Genomic DNA, 15748 nt, shown 5'->3' with positions numbered 1-15748 from the left:
GTGATAATGTGTCTGGGTTGCAATGGCAATTGATGCCCTACACTGTCCTCTAGAGCATTAAAAGTGACTGCTTCTTCATTTCCACCCTTAAAAGCTTGCACAAATTTCTTCTGGGGCCAGCTCCAACCTGGAACCATACAAGGAAGGAAATTCTGAGAATTGTTTGACTTTAGCTAGGTTAAAACACCATACAACCATGGCGTCAACTTTCTTGGGTACAGTGAAAATTATCTCAGACAGTAGTTTTCAAATTTTATTGTGCAAAAGATTCACCAGACATTCTGATTGTCTGTTGCTGTATAATAATCCTCCTTCACATGAATGCCATAAAACAGCCATTTTATTACACCTAAGGATTCCATGGGTCAAGAATTCCAACAGAGTGCAGTGAGGATGGCATGTTTCTGCTTCACAATGTCTGGGGGATGCCACTGGAAAGGTTTAAGCAGTTGGGGATGTCTCAAATGTCTACGGATAAAGTCTTCTTCACTGATATGTCTGGTACCTGGGCTAGGATGACTCGAATGCTGGGCTTAACTGGGATTATCAACCAAGCTTTTCCATGTGGCCTCTCCCTGTGGCTTAGGCTTTCTCAGCATGGCAGCCTTCTTACATGATGGCTCAGGGCTCCAAGGGCAAGTATACCGGCAAACAATGCAGTAGCTGCACGGCCTCTCTGACTTAACTCAAAAGTTATGCCGTGTCATTTCTGCTACCTTCAATTAGTTATATGCGTGAGTGGCTGGCGCTAGTCCAGATTCAAGGGGAAGTGGAGGTAGACCCCACCTCTCAATGGAAAGAACATCAAAGAACTTGAGGTCATCTATCACACTGAAACCTTCAAAATGCAGATTCCATCTTTTCAATTAAATACAGGGGTGTAAAAGCAGAATTTCTCTATTGCCTCTTAGAAAATTATCCAAAAATAGCAAGGAGAAGGAGAAACGCAAACACAAACATAATACATGGTAAAATTAGGAAACAGTTAAAACCTTGAACCTCAAAGTATGCAAAAGAATGCCAAAAGTGGAGAAGATTAAGCAGGGATTCAAAAAAGTTCAGAGAGGGAGCAATCACTCAGGATTGTACATCTCAGAAAGAAGTGGCAAAGACATTTCACCAAGGTTAAGGGCATGCACTGAAGTACAAAATCAAAATCACTGGTTTGCACCAGTGGGAACTGGCATGCACAGGTTGATTTAAAAAAATTATGTAGGTTTAAAAGAAGAATCCCTTGATGCAGGCATATTCACTTCCTCCACATTCTCTTCCTCTTCTCCTCCTTCTCATCATCTGTCCATGGGGTATTAAGAAAAGTGAACAGATTTTATCTGGTTGGGTGCAGGGAAGGCTAAATAAACTCCCATATTGAGATAAATAAATTCCCATACTGAGAATTGTTTCTTAAAAGTTCCCTAGCTTGAAACACATTCTTGCCCCTTCTCCACGTTGACTTACCATGAATCGCTGATACAGTAAACACTGTATTTACTTAAAACTAAATATTCAAGGGCTGGGCACAGTGGCTCAGGTCTATAATCCCAGCACTTTGGGAGGCCGAGGTGGGTGGATCACTTAAGATCAGGAGTTCGAGACCAGCTGGGCCAATGTGGTGAAACCCCATCTCTACTAAAAACGTAACAATTAGCCAGGCACGATGGTGCATGCCTGTAATTCCAGCTACTTGGGAGGCTGAGGGACGAGAATCACTTGAACCCAGGAGGCAGAGGTTGCAGTGAGCCGAGATCACACCACTGCACTCCAACCTGGGCAACAGAGCGAGATTCAGTCTCAAAAAAAAAAAAAAAAAAAAAAAAAAAACTAAGTATTCAAAATAGAACCAACACAGGAGCTGTCCAGAAATACAAGAGGAAAAAAAAAAATCGAGAAAAGGAACAGAAAAAAAATGGGTCAAAAACCACCAGAAAAATATCCCTATAAAGCAGATGAAAATTTAGGCCAAATATTTTGTCATGAATTATAAAATTTTAATGAAACAATTATCATTGTAGAACAAAACTAAAAAGCAGATACAAAAACTCAAGAGAGCTCAGAAAGAAGCAGAAATAAAAATATCAGAGAAATGAAAAAAATGAGGGAAAGAATAGACTGCAGAAACTGAAAAAGAAGGCAGGAATGAGAAAAGCAAGCAAAGTCGAACAAACGTGGAAATGATAAAGTAAAATGTGAATGGTATGAAGCTCTACAGTGTATAAATGATATAATCAGCAAAAATTGAGTGGCGACCAAGAGGGAAGATAGAAAGCAGTAAGTAATTTGATTTATTCATCATTTAGAGTCAGAAGTAAAAAATATAACTTAAAAATAATAAATTAATAATAAAACCATAGTACATTTACTAGTTCAAAGGTAAACATTAGGAAGTGAGTAATGTGGCTAAAATCTAGCAGTAGAAGAGTCTTATAGTTTGAATTGCGTTCCTCCAAAAAAGACGTTGAAATCCTAACCCCCAGAGCCTATGAATGTAGCCTGATTTAGAAATAGGGTGTTTCCAGATGATTAAGCTAAGATGAGGTTATTAGGGTGGGCCCTAATCCAGTGTGACTGCCCCCTTATAAAAAAAAAAGTGGAAATTTGAACTCAGAGACAGCCAAATACAGAGTGAAGACAATGTGAAGACACAAAGAGAATGCCATCTGCAAGCCAAGGAATACCTGAGACCACCAGAAGCTAGGAGAGTGACATGGAACAGGTCCTTCCCTCCCAGCCCTCAGGAGAAATTAACCCTGCTGACACTTTGATCTTGAACTTCTAGCCTCCAGAACTGTGGGAGAATAATTTCTGTTGCTTAAACCACCCACATCTTGGTACTTTGTTATAGCACCCCTTCCAAACTAACACCAGGAGGGAGGTGGAAGAACAAAGATGTTAATTTTATTGCTCTCATTGTAGGAAATTAATTGGCCTTGTCTCAAGAAATGCAGGTGAATAGGGTGTTATAAATAACATAGTTATAAAGGAAACCATTTGTATAAAAATACAAATGCTTTAGTATTTGCACAGGAAACACACAAAAAAAGAGGTTATAAATTGTGAAAATAGAAAATATAACTTAAAATGTTATGACAAAAACCAAACATTTGTCTTGGAATTAATGTGAAATAGCTAAATACACTTTTTTTAAAATCTGCAAATTGGATTGCAAAGCAAAACTCTGTTTTGGGCACACCTAAAAGAGATTTTCTATTGTCTATTGCTTTGTTCCTTTGAAAACGAATCTTTAGTGATGAGATAGGGGCTGAGGAGTATGATATCCCTGAAGGTAACTCCAGTACTATATTACCTTTGAATACACATTCTCATCCATCACAAATAAATTTGGAAACTTCTTTGGTAAAGATCATATGCATATGGTTGCATCTCTGCACAAGAAAAGTGTGATTTCAGATGTAGAGTGCATTATAGGGCATACAGGCAGAGGTGGAATTCTTTGTCCATAGTCAAACATGTGTGCTCAAAATTCAAAGAAGTTAAAAATAAAAAGATAGCAGGAGTGTGTCTGAAAAGTCTAACTGTGAAAAAGCTGGGGATATGATCTTAATATGATAGTTAAGAGCAAAAAGCATTAACAAGATTTTTAAAGCACTTTATAATGAAAAAGGATGTAATGCATGATAAAGATATGAGTTACATGTATCTGTGCACCAAATCACATAACATCAAAAAGTCATAAAAGCAAACCTTTAGGTGATACAGGGAGAAGTAGGCAGTATGGGACTCCTTAACCTCTTTTTCCACCCATGAAAGATAAAGTAGATTATTCAGTCCTCCACACATTTATCTCTAAAACCCTCCAGACTTGCTTAAGATTACAACCTAAAGAGAGTATCTGCACTACATGTGAAATGGTATAGTGTTATTTGAAGATAGATTAGTCAAAAATTCATACTGAAACTAAGGAAAATACTTTTAACATTTTTTAAGAAATATAATTGATAAACTAAGCAGATAAAATGAAATCATATAAAATACTCAGTTGAAACCAGAGAAGGCAGAAAGAGAAGCCTCTGGCAATAAATAGAAAATAGTTGCAAATAGTTGATATTCATTCAACTATATCAGTAAATATACCAATTAAGAGACAGAGGCTGAGCACAGCGGCTTACGCCTGTAATTCCAGCACTTTGGGAGGACAAAGTAGGCAGACTGCCTGAGCCCAGGAGTTCAAGACCACCTGGGCAACATGGCGAAACCCCATCTCTGCAAAAAATAAACAAAATTAGCCAGGCATGGTGGCATGTGTCTGTAGTCTCAGCTTACTCAGGAGGCTGAAGTGAGGGGATCACTGTAGCCCAGGAGGTTAAGGCTGCAGTGAGCCTTGATCATGCCACTGCACTCCAGCCTGGGTGACAGAGCAAGACCAAGAAAGAAAAGAAAAGAAAAGAAAAGAAAAGAAAAGAAAAGAAAGAAGGAAGGAAGGAGAGAAAGAAAGAAAGAAAACAGACACTGTCAGAGTGGATAAGGAAAGCAAGACTGTATATTATCTACAAGAAAACCATTCTTATTATAAAGACAGATTAAAAATAAAGGAATGGAAAAATAAAGAAAGGAATGAAAGAAAGAGAAAGAGAGAAGGAAAAAGAAAGAAAGGAACGAAAGAAAAGAAAGAAAGAGAAAGAAAGAAAGAAAGAAAGAAAGGAAAGGAAAGGAAAGGAAAGGAAAGGAAAGGAAAGGAAAGGAAAGGAAAGGAAAGGAAAGGAAAGGAAAGGAAAGGAAAGGAAAGGAAAGGAAAGGAAAGGAAAGGAAAGGAAAGGAAAGGAAAGGAAAGGAAAGGAAAGGAAAGGAAAGGAAAGGAAAGGAAAGGAAAGGAAAGGAAAGGAAAGGAAAGGAAAGGAAAGGAAAGGAAAGGAAAGGAAAGGAAAGGAAAGGAAGGAAATAGAGATGGATAAATCGTTCTAACACTAATCAAAAGAATACTGGAGGAGCCATATTAATTTCAGACAAACGGACTTCAGAATGAGGAAATTTTTCTGCGATCGAGAAGCACTCTGTAATGATAAAGGAGTCAATTCTCCAAGAAGACATAACAATCCTAAATGTGCCGAAGTCCAAGTTGAATGGAGAAACAGACAACTCCACTATTTATAGTTGGAAACTTCAACAACTTTCTGTTAGTAATTGATAAATCAAGTAGGCAGAAAATCAGTAAGGATATAGTTGACCTGAGCAGCACTATCAATCACTTGATCTAATTAACATTATAGATTATTCCATTCAACAACAGCAGAATACACATTATTCTTAAGCCCACACAGGACATTCATCAAGATAAACCACATTCTGGGGCATAAGACACACCTTAGCAAATTTAGAAGAATAGAAATCATACAAAGGAATTTATCACACCACAATGAGATTAAACTAGAAATCAATAACAGAAAGATAGCTAGGAAATCCCTCTAATATTTAGAAATTAAACAACACACTTCTTAGTAACACATGGGTCAAAGAATAAGGCTCAAAGAATAAGGCTTTAAAAGGTATATTTTGACTATTTTAAAGCACTTTCTTACAGTCATTAATCAGAAAATACTATGAGCTGGGCTCGGTGGCTCACACCTGTTATCCCTGCACTTTGGGAGGCTGAAGTGGGTGGATCACCCGAGGTCAGGAGTTCGAGACTAGCCTGGCCAACATGGTGAAACTCCGTTTCTACTAAAAATACAAAAAATTAGTCTAGTGTGGTGGCACACGCCTATAGTCCCAGCTACTCAGGAGGCTGAGACAGGAGAATCGCTTGAACCCAGGAGGCAAAGGCTGCAGTGAGCCAAGATCGCACCACTGCACTCTAGCCTGGGTGAGACAGAGCGAGACTCTATCCCAAAAAAAAGAAAGAAAATATTATTACGAATACGCATAATTGCATGTTAAATTGGTAATTTTGTTATGTATTTTATATATTTAAAATAAAATGCTTTCCAAATAGACATTCTCCCGATAGGAATTACTATCTGAACTCTTCCCCGGAATTCTCTCTCACCTTTCCCTGCTAACCTAAAACCTGTTCCACTTTCTTGGTTCACAAGCTCCATTGTTTCCACAATTTCAGCCTCACATTGCTCTCTGCATTTTCTCTAGGCACAGGTAGTCAGCAAATATATCAGTTTTTAAGTTATATAGGCTCAACAACTTATCTTTTATGGGAAGTTTATAATATTTTGAACTAAATAAAAATGGAAATACAATTTATCAAAATCTGTGAGGTGCAGCAAAAAACAGTGATTAAAGGGAAATTTAGTGCGTGTATTAGAAAAACAGAAAGATGTAAAGCCAATAACCTAAGCTTCCACCTAAGAAACTAGAGCAAGAAGACAATTTAATCCTAACACAGGAACAGAAGAAATAAAAATTAGAACAGAAATCAATGAAGTTGAGCACAGAAAAACAATAGAAGGAATCAACAAAACCAAAGACTGGTTCTTTGGAAAGAACAATAAGATTGATAAACCTTTACCCAAACTAACCAAGAAAAAAAGAGGAGACACAGATTACCAATGTCAGAAATAAAAGAAGGTTTATCACTACTGATCACATATATATTAAAAGGAGAAAAGAAGAATACTACAAACAACTCTATGCCAACAAATTTGATAATTTAGATGAAATGGACCAATTCCTTGAAAGACACAAACTACCAAAATTCACACAAGGATCAATAATCTGAATAGCTTTATTTCTATCAAATAAATGGAATCAATAATTAATAGCCTTCCAAGAAAGAAATCTGAAGGCCCAGATGTTTTCACTGGTGAGTTTGCCAACCTATACAAAAAATAATTTAGCAATAGCTTTCAAAACTTTAAATGTACATATCCTTTGGACCAGGAAAATTTTCTTCAGGTATATTTATACATGTGGGATATGATACATGTCAGAAGTTATTCATTGCAATATTGTTCCTATTAACAAAAGATTGAAAACAATGTGAGCCTCCATTGATAGGCTCCTTGTTAAGTATTTATGGCACATCCATACATGAAAATCCATACAGCTGGGAAAAACGTGAATCATTCCTCATATATCACTATGGCATGATTTCCAAAATATATTGGCACATGACAACAAAAGAACAATTTACAGAAACCATAAGTATAGTACATTATCATTTATGTAATAAGAAAGTAGAAAGAAAAATATATGCATGTATTTGCATGTCTATGCACAGAAAAACTCTGGAAAAATACATATGAAAGTAATATAACAATGCATACTTTTATGCTGGGCGCAGTGGCTTACGCCTGTAATCCCAGCACTTTGGGAGGCTGAGGCAGGTGGTTTCTTAAGGTCAGGAGTTTGAGAACAGCCTAGCCAACATGGTGAAACCCCATCTCTACTAAAAATACAAAAATTAGCTGGGTATGGTGGCATGCGCCTGTAATCCCGGCTACTTGGGAGGCTAAGAGTCAAAAATCACTTGAACCTGGGAGGCGGAGGTTGCAACGAGCCAAGATCGTGCCACTGCACTCCAGTCCTGGGTGAAACAGTGTGACCCTGCCTTAAAAAAAAAAAAAAAAAAAAAGGCAACAATGCATACTTCTAAGAAAGGGAAAAGGGTAGCTGAGAAACAGAGTCTAGGAGAAAAATTCTTTATCTCATATCCTTTAGTATATTTTGAATTTTTGAAATATATATTTTACTTAAAAAAAATGAAAAATTTTAAAAGTTAAGAGTTTCCCTGCTGCCCTCTCTCAGAGATTCTGATTTGGGGCCAAGGAATCTGCATAATTAACAGGCTCTCCGAGTGATACAGCAGATGCAAGGAGCACACTGAGAAACACTGACCCACGTCATAGGTCGACATGTGAGAGTAATATAAGAGAAGTATCACAAAGAATTGAGGATTTAGGAGGGAAAAAAGAAAATGTAAGGATGAAGAGAGCCAAAGACAACATCCAACTGCCGATCCCAATAGAGTGGGAAACTTACAACATTGTACTAAATAAGATGGAAGGGGAATTTTCCAAAATAAAGGACAATACATCCACGTGGATGTCATTGGAGACTGGCTCCTTTTACTGTTCTAGATACAATTTTAATGTGGATTATGTCATCAAAAAGAAATAGCTGACATTGGGCTGGGCATGGTGGCTCATGTCTGTAATCCCAGCACTTTGGGAGGCTGAAGTGGGTGGATCACCTGAGGTCAGGAGTTCGAGACCAGCCTGGACAAATGACGAAACCCTGTCTCTACTAAAAATACAAAAATTAGCCAGGGATGGTCATGAACACCTATAATCCCAGCTACTCAGGAGGCTGAGGCAGGAGAATTGCTTGAACCTGGGGGGCGGAAGTTGCAGTGAGCCAAGATTGAGCCACTTCACTCCAGCCTGGGCGAAAGAGCAAAACTCTGGCTCAAAAAAAAAAAAAAAAAAAAAAGGAAAGAAATAGCTGACATTACAATCATTTTGGACATGTCAACAAAGTTCCTCTCCTTTAATTCCTCTTTTTCTCTAAAATTGCTGATTATGATCAACCTCTAAGTTTCAAATAAGCATATCTTATACTTTTTTCCTCTTTGTGCTTTCTCTCTTTCTCCTCCCGACCTCTTTTAAACATATCTCCCTTCTTAAAAAGTTGTACCTGTAGTAGGATGGAATGATAGACACTAATGCACACACAGTCTCTCCAATAATTGTGTTCATGCTGCTGACCTTCCTCCTAGAGTCTTCTCCTATCCCACAGCAACCCATCCCCTATCCCATCCCATTCATTCAACAAATATATATTGAGAGCTTATGTTTCTGGCACTGTTTTAGGTACTGAAGATGGAGCTCTGATCTAGAAGATGTCTCCTCTTACGACATGTACAATTTAGTGGGAAGAAAAAGACAAAAAGGAAAAGAAGCATAAAAATGAATTAATTCTTTTCAGATAATGATAAGCACTCTAGGGAGAGGGGACACTTTAGGTTGGGGAGTTGAGGAAGCTCTCTCTGAAAAGGGGATTGGAGACCCCTATGATTAAAAGAAGTCATTCAAGTCAATTTCTGGGAGAAGAAATTCTAAGCAAAGAAACAGTGAATACCTGCATCCTGATCTAGAACATACTTGTATTCTTAAGGAATACCAAGGAGACCAATGTGGCTACAGTATAGGAAACTAGGAGAAGGATACTAACATATTAGGTTAAAGAAGTAGGCTGTGTGTGTGTGCGCGCGCGTGTGTGTGTGTCACAGTTTATCTCTATACCATTTGATGGTAGGTTGCATATATCATGTCTCCCTATCCGCTTAATAGCCCTGTGTGTATTTCTTCAGAACAAGGAGGCCGGGCGCGGTGGCTCAAGCCTGTAATCCCAGCACTTTGGGAGGCCGAGACGGGCGGATCACGAGGTCAGGAGATCGAGACCATCCTGGCTAACACAGTGAAACCCCGTCTCTACTGAAAAATACAAAAGCTAGCCGGGCGAGGTGGCGGGCACCTGTAGTCCCAGCTACTCGGGAGGCTGAGGCAGGAGAATGGCGTAAACCCGGAGGCGGAGATTGCAGTGAGCTGAGATCCGGCCACTGCACTCCAGCCCGGGCAACAGGGCGAGACTCCGTCTCAAAAAAAAAAAAAAAAAAAAAAAAAAAAGAACAAGGATATTGTCTTATACAACCACAATATAGTTATCCATGTCAGGAACTTTAATATTGATATAATACTTTTATCTAATCTACAATCTGTATTCTAATTTAATCAATTTAATCCTACTAATGTTCTTTAGCGTATTTTTTCCTGGCACAGGGTCCAGCCCATAATCACAGATGACATTCAGTTGTCGTGTCTCTCTAGTCTCCTTTAATTTGAATCAATTCTTCAGCCTTTTCTTGTCTTTTGAGACATTGACATTTTTAAAGAATGTAGATTAGTAATTTTATGATACTGAAATAGTTGCTTCAATTTGGATTTTTCGTCATTCTTCTCCTTTTCTAGGTTAGGATTCACTTTTAGAGCACTTACTATGTGCCAGGCCCTGTTCTAAGTGCTTAGAAATTGTTCATCCTCATAACAAGCTTCTGAGGTACATATTATCATTATTGCCATTTTTCAGGTTAGAACCCTGAGGCACAGAGAGAGTAAATAATTTGCCCAAGGTCACCTGACTTGTAAGCAGGGGTTTGAACGGAGGCAGCCTGGTTCTGGAGCCCATGCCTGTAAACTTCTTCCTTCTCAGTCAACTCCAGCCACACTGGCCTCCTTGCTTTCCTCAACATGCCAGGTACTCTCCCACCTCAGGGCCTTTGCATGTGCCTTTCCCACTGACTTGAAAACTTCTTCCCTAGCTATCTTCTCAGTGATGCCCTCACTTTTTGGGGAGTCTCTCTTGAAATGTCACCACCCTATCTAAAGTGGCGCACACCGACATACGTCGGCCTCAACAAACACCACCTGACCTATTGTATGTTTATGAATGTGTCTATTTACTGCCTATCTCCCACACCAAAATGTAAACTCCAGCAAAGCGGGGATTTCCATCTGTTTTGTTCACTGCTACAGTTTAGAACCCCATAGACTACCTGGGAACTGGGTAGGTAATAAATCAACAGTGGGGAATAAGTTTAACACAAATCAGTAAATTTCAATCTATAAATTGTTTATAAATTTAAACAAATCAGACATCTAGAAATGTTGAACATTAAAGAAGGTGACTGTTCATTTTATAATTTAGAAAGAAAGATGAAAGGAAACAATTTCTTAGTGAGTAAATATTGCTGGTACCCTGTGTTCTGATGGGAGACAGAAGAAAAAGCACACCACTGTGGACAAGGAGTGGGCCCACCCTGAAGAGGGGAGCATGTCCACAGTCAGACACCTTGGGAGGAGCCCTGTCCTGGATGAGAAATGCTGGTAGAAGCACAGGCAACAAAAGCAAAATAGACAAATGGGATTACATCAAACTAAAAAGCTTCTGCAGGGCAAACAGTAAAGAGACAGCCTACAAAACAGGGGAAAATACTTGCAAACTATACATATGATAAGGAATTAATACCAAAAAATGTATGAAGAACTCAAATAATTCAATAGCTATACAACGAATAATCTTATTTTTAAAATATGACCGGGCGCAGTCTCTCATGCCTAAAATTCCTGCACTTTGGGAGGCCAAGGTGGGCAGATCACTTGAGACCAGGAGTTCAAGATCAGCCTAGCCAACATGGTGAAACCCCATCTCTACTAAAAATACAAAAAAAATTAGCCGGGCCTGGTGGCAGGCGCCTGTAGTCCCAGCTACTGGAAAGGCCGAGGCAGAAGAATGGCATGAACCTGGGAGGCAGAGCTTGCAGTAAGCCGAGATCGTGCCACTGCACTCCAGCCTGGGCGACAGAGCGACACTCCGTCTCAAAAAAAAAAAAAATTTCCCAGGCGTGGTGGCGCTTGCCTGTAATCCCCGCTACTCAAGTGGCTGAGGCAGGAAAATCACTTGAACCTGGGAGATGGAGGTTGCAGTGAGCCGAGATTGTGCCACTGCACTCCAACCTGGGTGACACAGTGAGACTCTATCTCAAAAAATAAAAAATAAATAAATAATTTAAAAAAATTTTAAAGGCAGGCCAGACCTGGTGGCTCAAACCTGTAATCCCAGCATTTTGGGAGGCCAAGGCAGGCAGGACTCCTGAGGTCAAGAGTTCGAGGCCAGCCTGGCCAACATGGTGAAACCCTGTCTCTACTAAAAATACAAAAATTAGCCGGGCATGGTGGTGTGCACCTGTAATTCCAGATACTCGGGAGGCTGAGGCAGGAGAATCACTTAAACCCAGGAGGCAGAAGTTGCAGTGAGCTAAGATCATGCCACTGCACTCCAGCCTGGGCAACAGAGCGAGACTCCATCTCAAAAAAAAAAAAAAAATAGACAAAGGACCTGGCTAGACATTTCTCGAAAGAAGGTACAAATGGCCAACAGGTATATGAAAAAGGCTCAACATCACTGATCATCAGAGCAATGCAAATTAAAACCACAGTGAGATGTCACCTCCTACCTCATAGAAAGGTTATTATCAAAAAGACAAAAGACAATGAGTGTTGGCAAAGATGTGGAGAAAGGAACCCTTGCATACTGCTGGTGGGAATGTAAATTAGTATAGCCACTAAATTCCATCCTCTGTGTGTTTGGAAAACAGTATGGAGGTTCCTCATGGAATTGAAATTAGAACTACCATGTGATCCAACAATCCCACTTCTGGGTATCCTTATATTCCAAGAAAATGAAATCAGTATATTGAAGAGATATCTGCACGTCCATGTTCATTGCAGCACTATTCACAATACTTGAATCAATCAAGCCAAGCTATTGGCTTTGCTTAATGAACAGTACTTCAAGTAAGTAGCCAAGATATGAAATCAGCCTAAGTGTTCATCAACAGATGAACGGATAAAGAAAATGCAGCATATACACACAGTGGAATATTATTAAGCCATAAAAAAGTAAGAAAATCCTGTCATTTGCAACAACAGGGATGAAACTGGAGGATACTATGTCACGTGAAATAAACCAGGCCCAGAAAAATAAATACTGCATGATCTCACTCATGTGGGCGCTATAAAACTTGATCTCATAGAAATAGAGTGGAACGGTGGTTAGCAGGGGCTGGGGCAGCTGGGAGGGGTAGGTATTGGGGTCATGTTTAGTGATACAAAATTTCAGTTAGATAGAAAGGAGAAGTTCAAGAGATCTATTGTACAACATGGACACTATAGTTATAACAAAATATTCTTGAGAACTGCTAAAAGAGTTGATTTAAGCTTTCTCACCACAAAAATGATAACCATGAGGGAATGCATACATTAAGTAGCTAGATTTAGTCATCCACAACGTGTATATACTTCAAAACATCATGCTGTACATGATAAATATATACAATTTGGAATGTCACTTAAAAATAAAATATAGGAATGCAAAAATTTAAAAAGCTGACTGGGGGCCAGGCGCGGTGGCTCATGCCTGTAATCCCAGCACTTTGGGAGGCCGAGGCGGGCGGATCATGAGGTCCAGAGATCAAGACCATCCTGGCCAACGTGGTGAAACCCCATCTCTACTCAAATACAAAAAAATTAGCCGGGCGTGGTGGCGGGCGCCTGTAATCTCAGCTACTCGGGGGCTGAGGCGGGGAGTCGCTTGAACCTGGCAGGTGGAGTTTGCAGTGAGCCAAGATCACGCCGCTGCACTCCAGCCTGGGTGACAGAGCTAGACTCCGTCTCAAAAAAAAAACAAAACAAAAAACTGACTGGGAAGGCAGTCTTTGTGCAGACTGCACAAAGGAGAGAGGGGATAATGAGGAGGAAATACCTCCGCTCTGTGAGCCTTGTACTCTTGGGCCAGGACTTAGAAGAGTCTCAGGTGCACCAGAAAATACTATTGCCAAACTGAGGCAGAAACACTAATTATTTAGCCACCCTATGTAAAAATCTTAATGGAATAGATCCTCGTTACCTTGAGAATAAATTCCAGCCTACTTAGTTTGACATGCAACTGTGTCCTGATGCCTTATTGCTAAATATTATTTGATTTGCCCATGTCTTGCCTATAGGGAAAGAATGGTGGTAACTGTTCTCTCCTGCTTCCTGTTCCATCATTCTCATAACCTATTTCACAGAGAAAATGAAAGCCTTCTGACAGGAGCTCCCACAACTTGCCACCTTCAACCTCCAAAAGTACATAGGCAAACACCCACCTTTTCCTCCCTCTTTCCTCTTATGATGGGAGAAACATCTAACCACCCATGTTCTTATTCATACCTGGTTTTTTTGTTTGTTTGTTTTTGTTTTTTGTTTTTGAATCTCACTCTGTTGCCCAGGCTGGAGTACAGTGATGCAATCTCGGCTCACTGCAACCTCCGCCTCCCGGGTTTAAGCAATTATCATGCGTCAGCCTCTCAAGTAGCTGGGATTACAGGAATGAGCCACCAGACAGGGCTAATTTTTGTATTTTCAGGACAGATGGGATTTTGCCATGTTGGCCAGGCTGGTCTTGAACTCCCAACCTCAGGTAATCCGCCTGCCTTGGCCTCCCAAAGTTCTGGGATTACAGGCGTGAGCCACTGCGCCTGGCCTCTAAAATATTTTTATTTCTTTCAGAGCTGCTGTCTGTCATATGATGCTATACAAGGTTAGGATTTGGTATCTCATCACTACAAAGAGTCTGTTTTTTCAGCCTTAAGATTTAATGTTAATGCTGGCAGTTGTGCCTGAATTCCAAAAGGAGGAGAGTATAATGAGGCATGATGGGACCCCCACTTCCCATCATGGACTGAACTAGTTTTTCAGGTTTTTTTGGAATCCCCTTGGTGGAAATGAGGGGTCCATTCAGTCGAGTGGGGGTCTTAGAATTTTTCTTTCAGTTTATACACTCTAACAGTATTCAATCATAATACCTAATAAATTGCAAAGGAAAATGTCTCACAACATACCAAATTCTTCAGATAAAGAAAGACACCAAATAGCTGGGCATGGTTGTTCATGCCTGTAATCCCAGCACTTTGGGAGGCCAGGGCAGGCAGAACACCTGAGGTCAGGAGTTCGAGCCCAGCCTGGCCAACATGGTGAAATGCTGTCTCTACTAAAAATACAAAAATTAGCTGGGTGTGGTGGCGTGTGCCTGTAATCCCAGCTACTTCGGAGGCTGAGGCGGAAGAATCACTTGAACCTAGGAGGCAGATGTTGCAGTGAGCCGAGATCGTGCCATTGTCCTCCAGGCTGGGAGACAGAGCAAGATTTCATCTAAAAAACAAAGCAAGACACCAAATAATCTGGACTCTAAAATGATGCTTCCCCACAGTGCTCTTAAAGCAGCAATGTTCAGCTCTTGGTAGCAGAACAAACTTGACCATGGGTGTCGGGAGAATCTAGCCTTAACAGTGTACACAGTGCTTTTTATTGCCTGGACTCCTTTAATCCTCCCGACAGCACTGTGAGCTGGCATTATTACCCCAGTGTCGCAGATGTAGAAAGTGAGTTCTGAGACCAGGTGCAGTGGCTCACGCCTGTAATCCCAGCACTGTGGGAGGCCGAGGTGGGAAGCTCACTTGAGCCCAGGAGTTTGAGACCAACCTGGGCAACATAGCGAGACCCTGTCTCTAAATTTAAAAAAAGAAAGAGAGTTCTGTAGAGGTTAGGAAATTTGCAGAAGAAATATTCGTTACATTGGTAGGACAGAGCCAGATTGGAATCCAGATCTTTTTTGACCCGATGTTTTCTGATTCCCAAATGTTTTTGCTACTTGACCGTACTGAGTAATAGAGCCCATTGCACTGTATCTAGTTTAGTAACCAAAATAGATGACTAGATCTAATGTCAAGAATTTTTTAAATCATTCCACACTTATTGAGCAACCTCTGAGTGTGGCTAGTGAGAGAAATGCTAAAGAAAAATAGATCTTGCCTTTTAAAAGATTAGTTTGTTATAAAGGAGGTACGGTTATGAGCAGACAAAAATACTCAGACCTAAGAATCTCTGATGAATTCCAAGCTGCATGATATTTCACATTTTAATGTCTCTGGATGCATTTAAAATCAATTGAATGTCATAGTTTACTTAGCAGCATTTGTTTTCTTTCTTGGTGGCACATAAAATAACAGGGCCTCTCTTAAAATCAATAGCATCTTAGAGTCAAGGAACTATGAAATAATTAAATGGCAATTTACTTTATAGCAATGAACAAACATTTGTCAAAGGGCAAATCTTTTTTGTCTAGAGTTAATAAAGTTAATATCTTTTACCACAAAGCTAGAGGTCAACAGTATCACTATTAT

General features: G+C 39.9%; 1 protein-coding gene across 1 annotated transcript in view; it reads right to left on the bottom strand.

Moving 5' to 3' along the window:
- FAM234B (family with sequence similarity 234 member B) overlaps positions 1–6053 on the bottom strand; it is a 42256-nt gene extending 36203 nt beyond the window's left edge. The window contains exon 1 of the mRNA XM_030938939.1: positions 6002–6053. Coding sequence (XP_030794799.1) covers positions 6002–6053 — 52 coding nt within the window. The remainder of the gene's footprint in view (positions 1–6001) is intronic.
- Between the last annotated feature and the right edge of the window lie 9695 nt (positions 6054–15748).

The sequence above is a fragment of the Rhinopithecus roxellana genome, chromosome 10, assembly GCF_007565055.1.
Source record: "Rhinopithecus roxellana isolate Shanxi Qingling chromosome 10, ASM756505v1, whole genome shotgun sequence".
NCBI classification, from domain to species: domain Eukaryota; kingdom Metazoa; phylum Chordata; class Mammalia; order Primates; family Cercopithecidae; genus Rhinopithecus; species Rhinopithecus roxellana.
The sequence above is the reverse complement of the archived record's forward strand: the minus strand, read 5'-3'. Positions and strand labels throughout refer to the sequence as shown.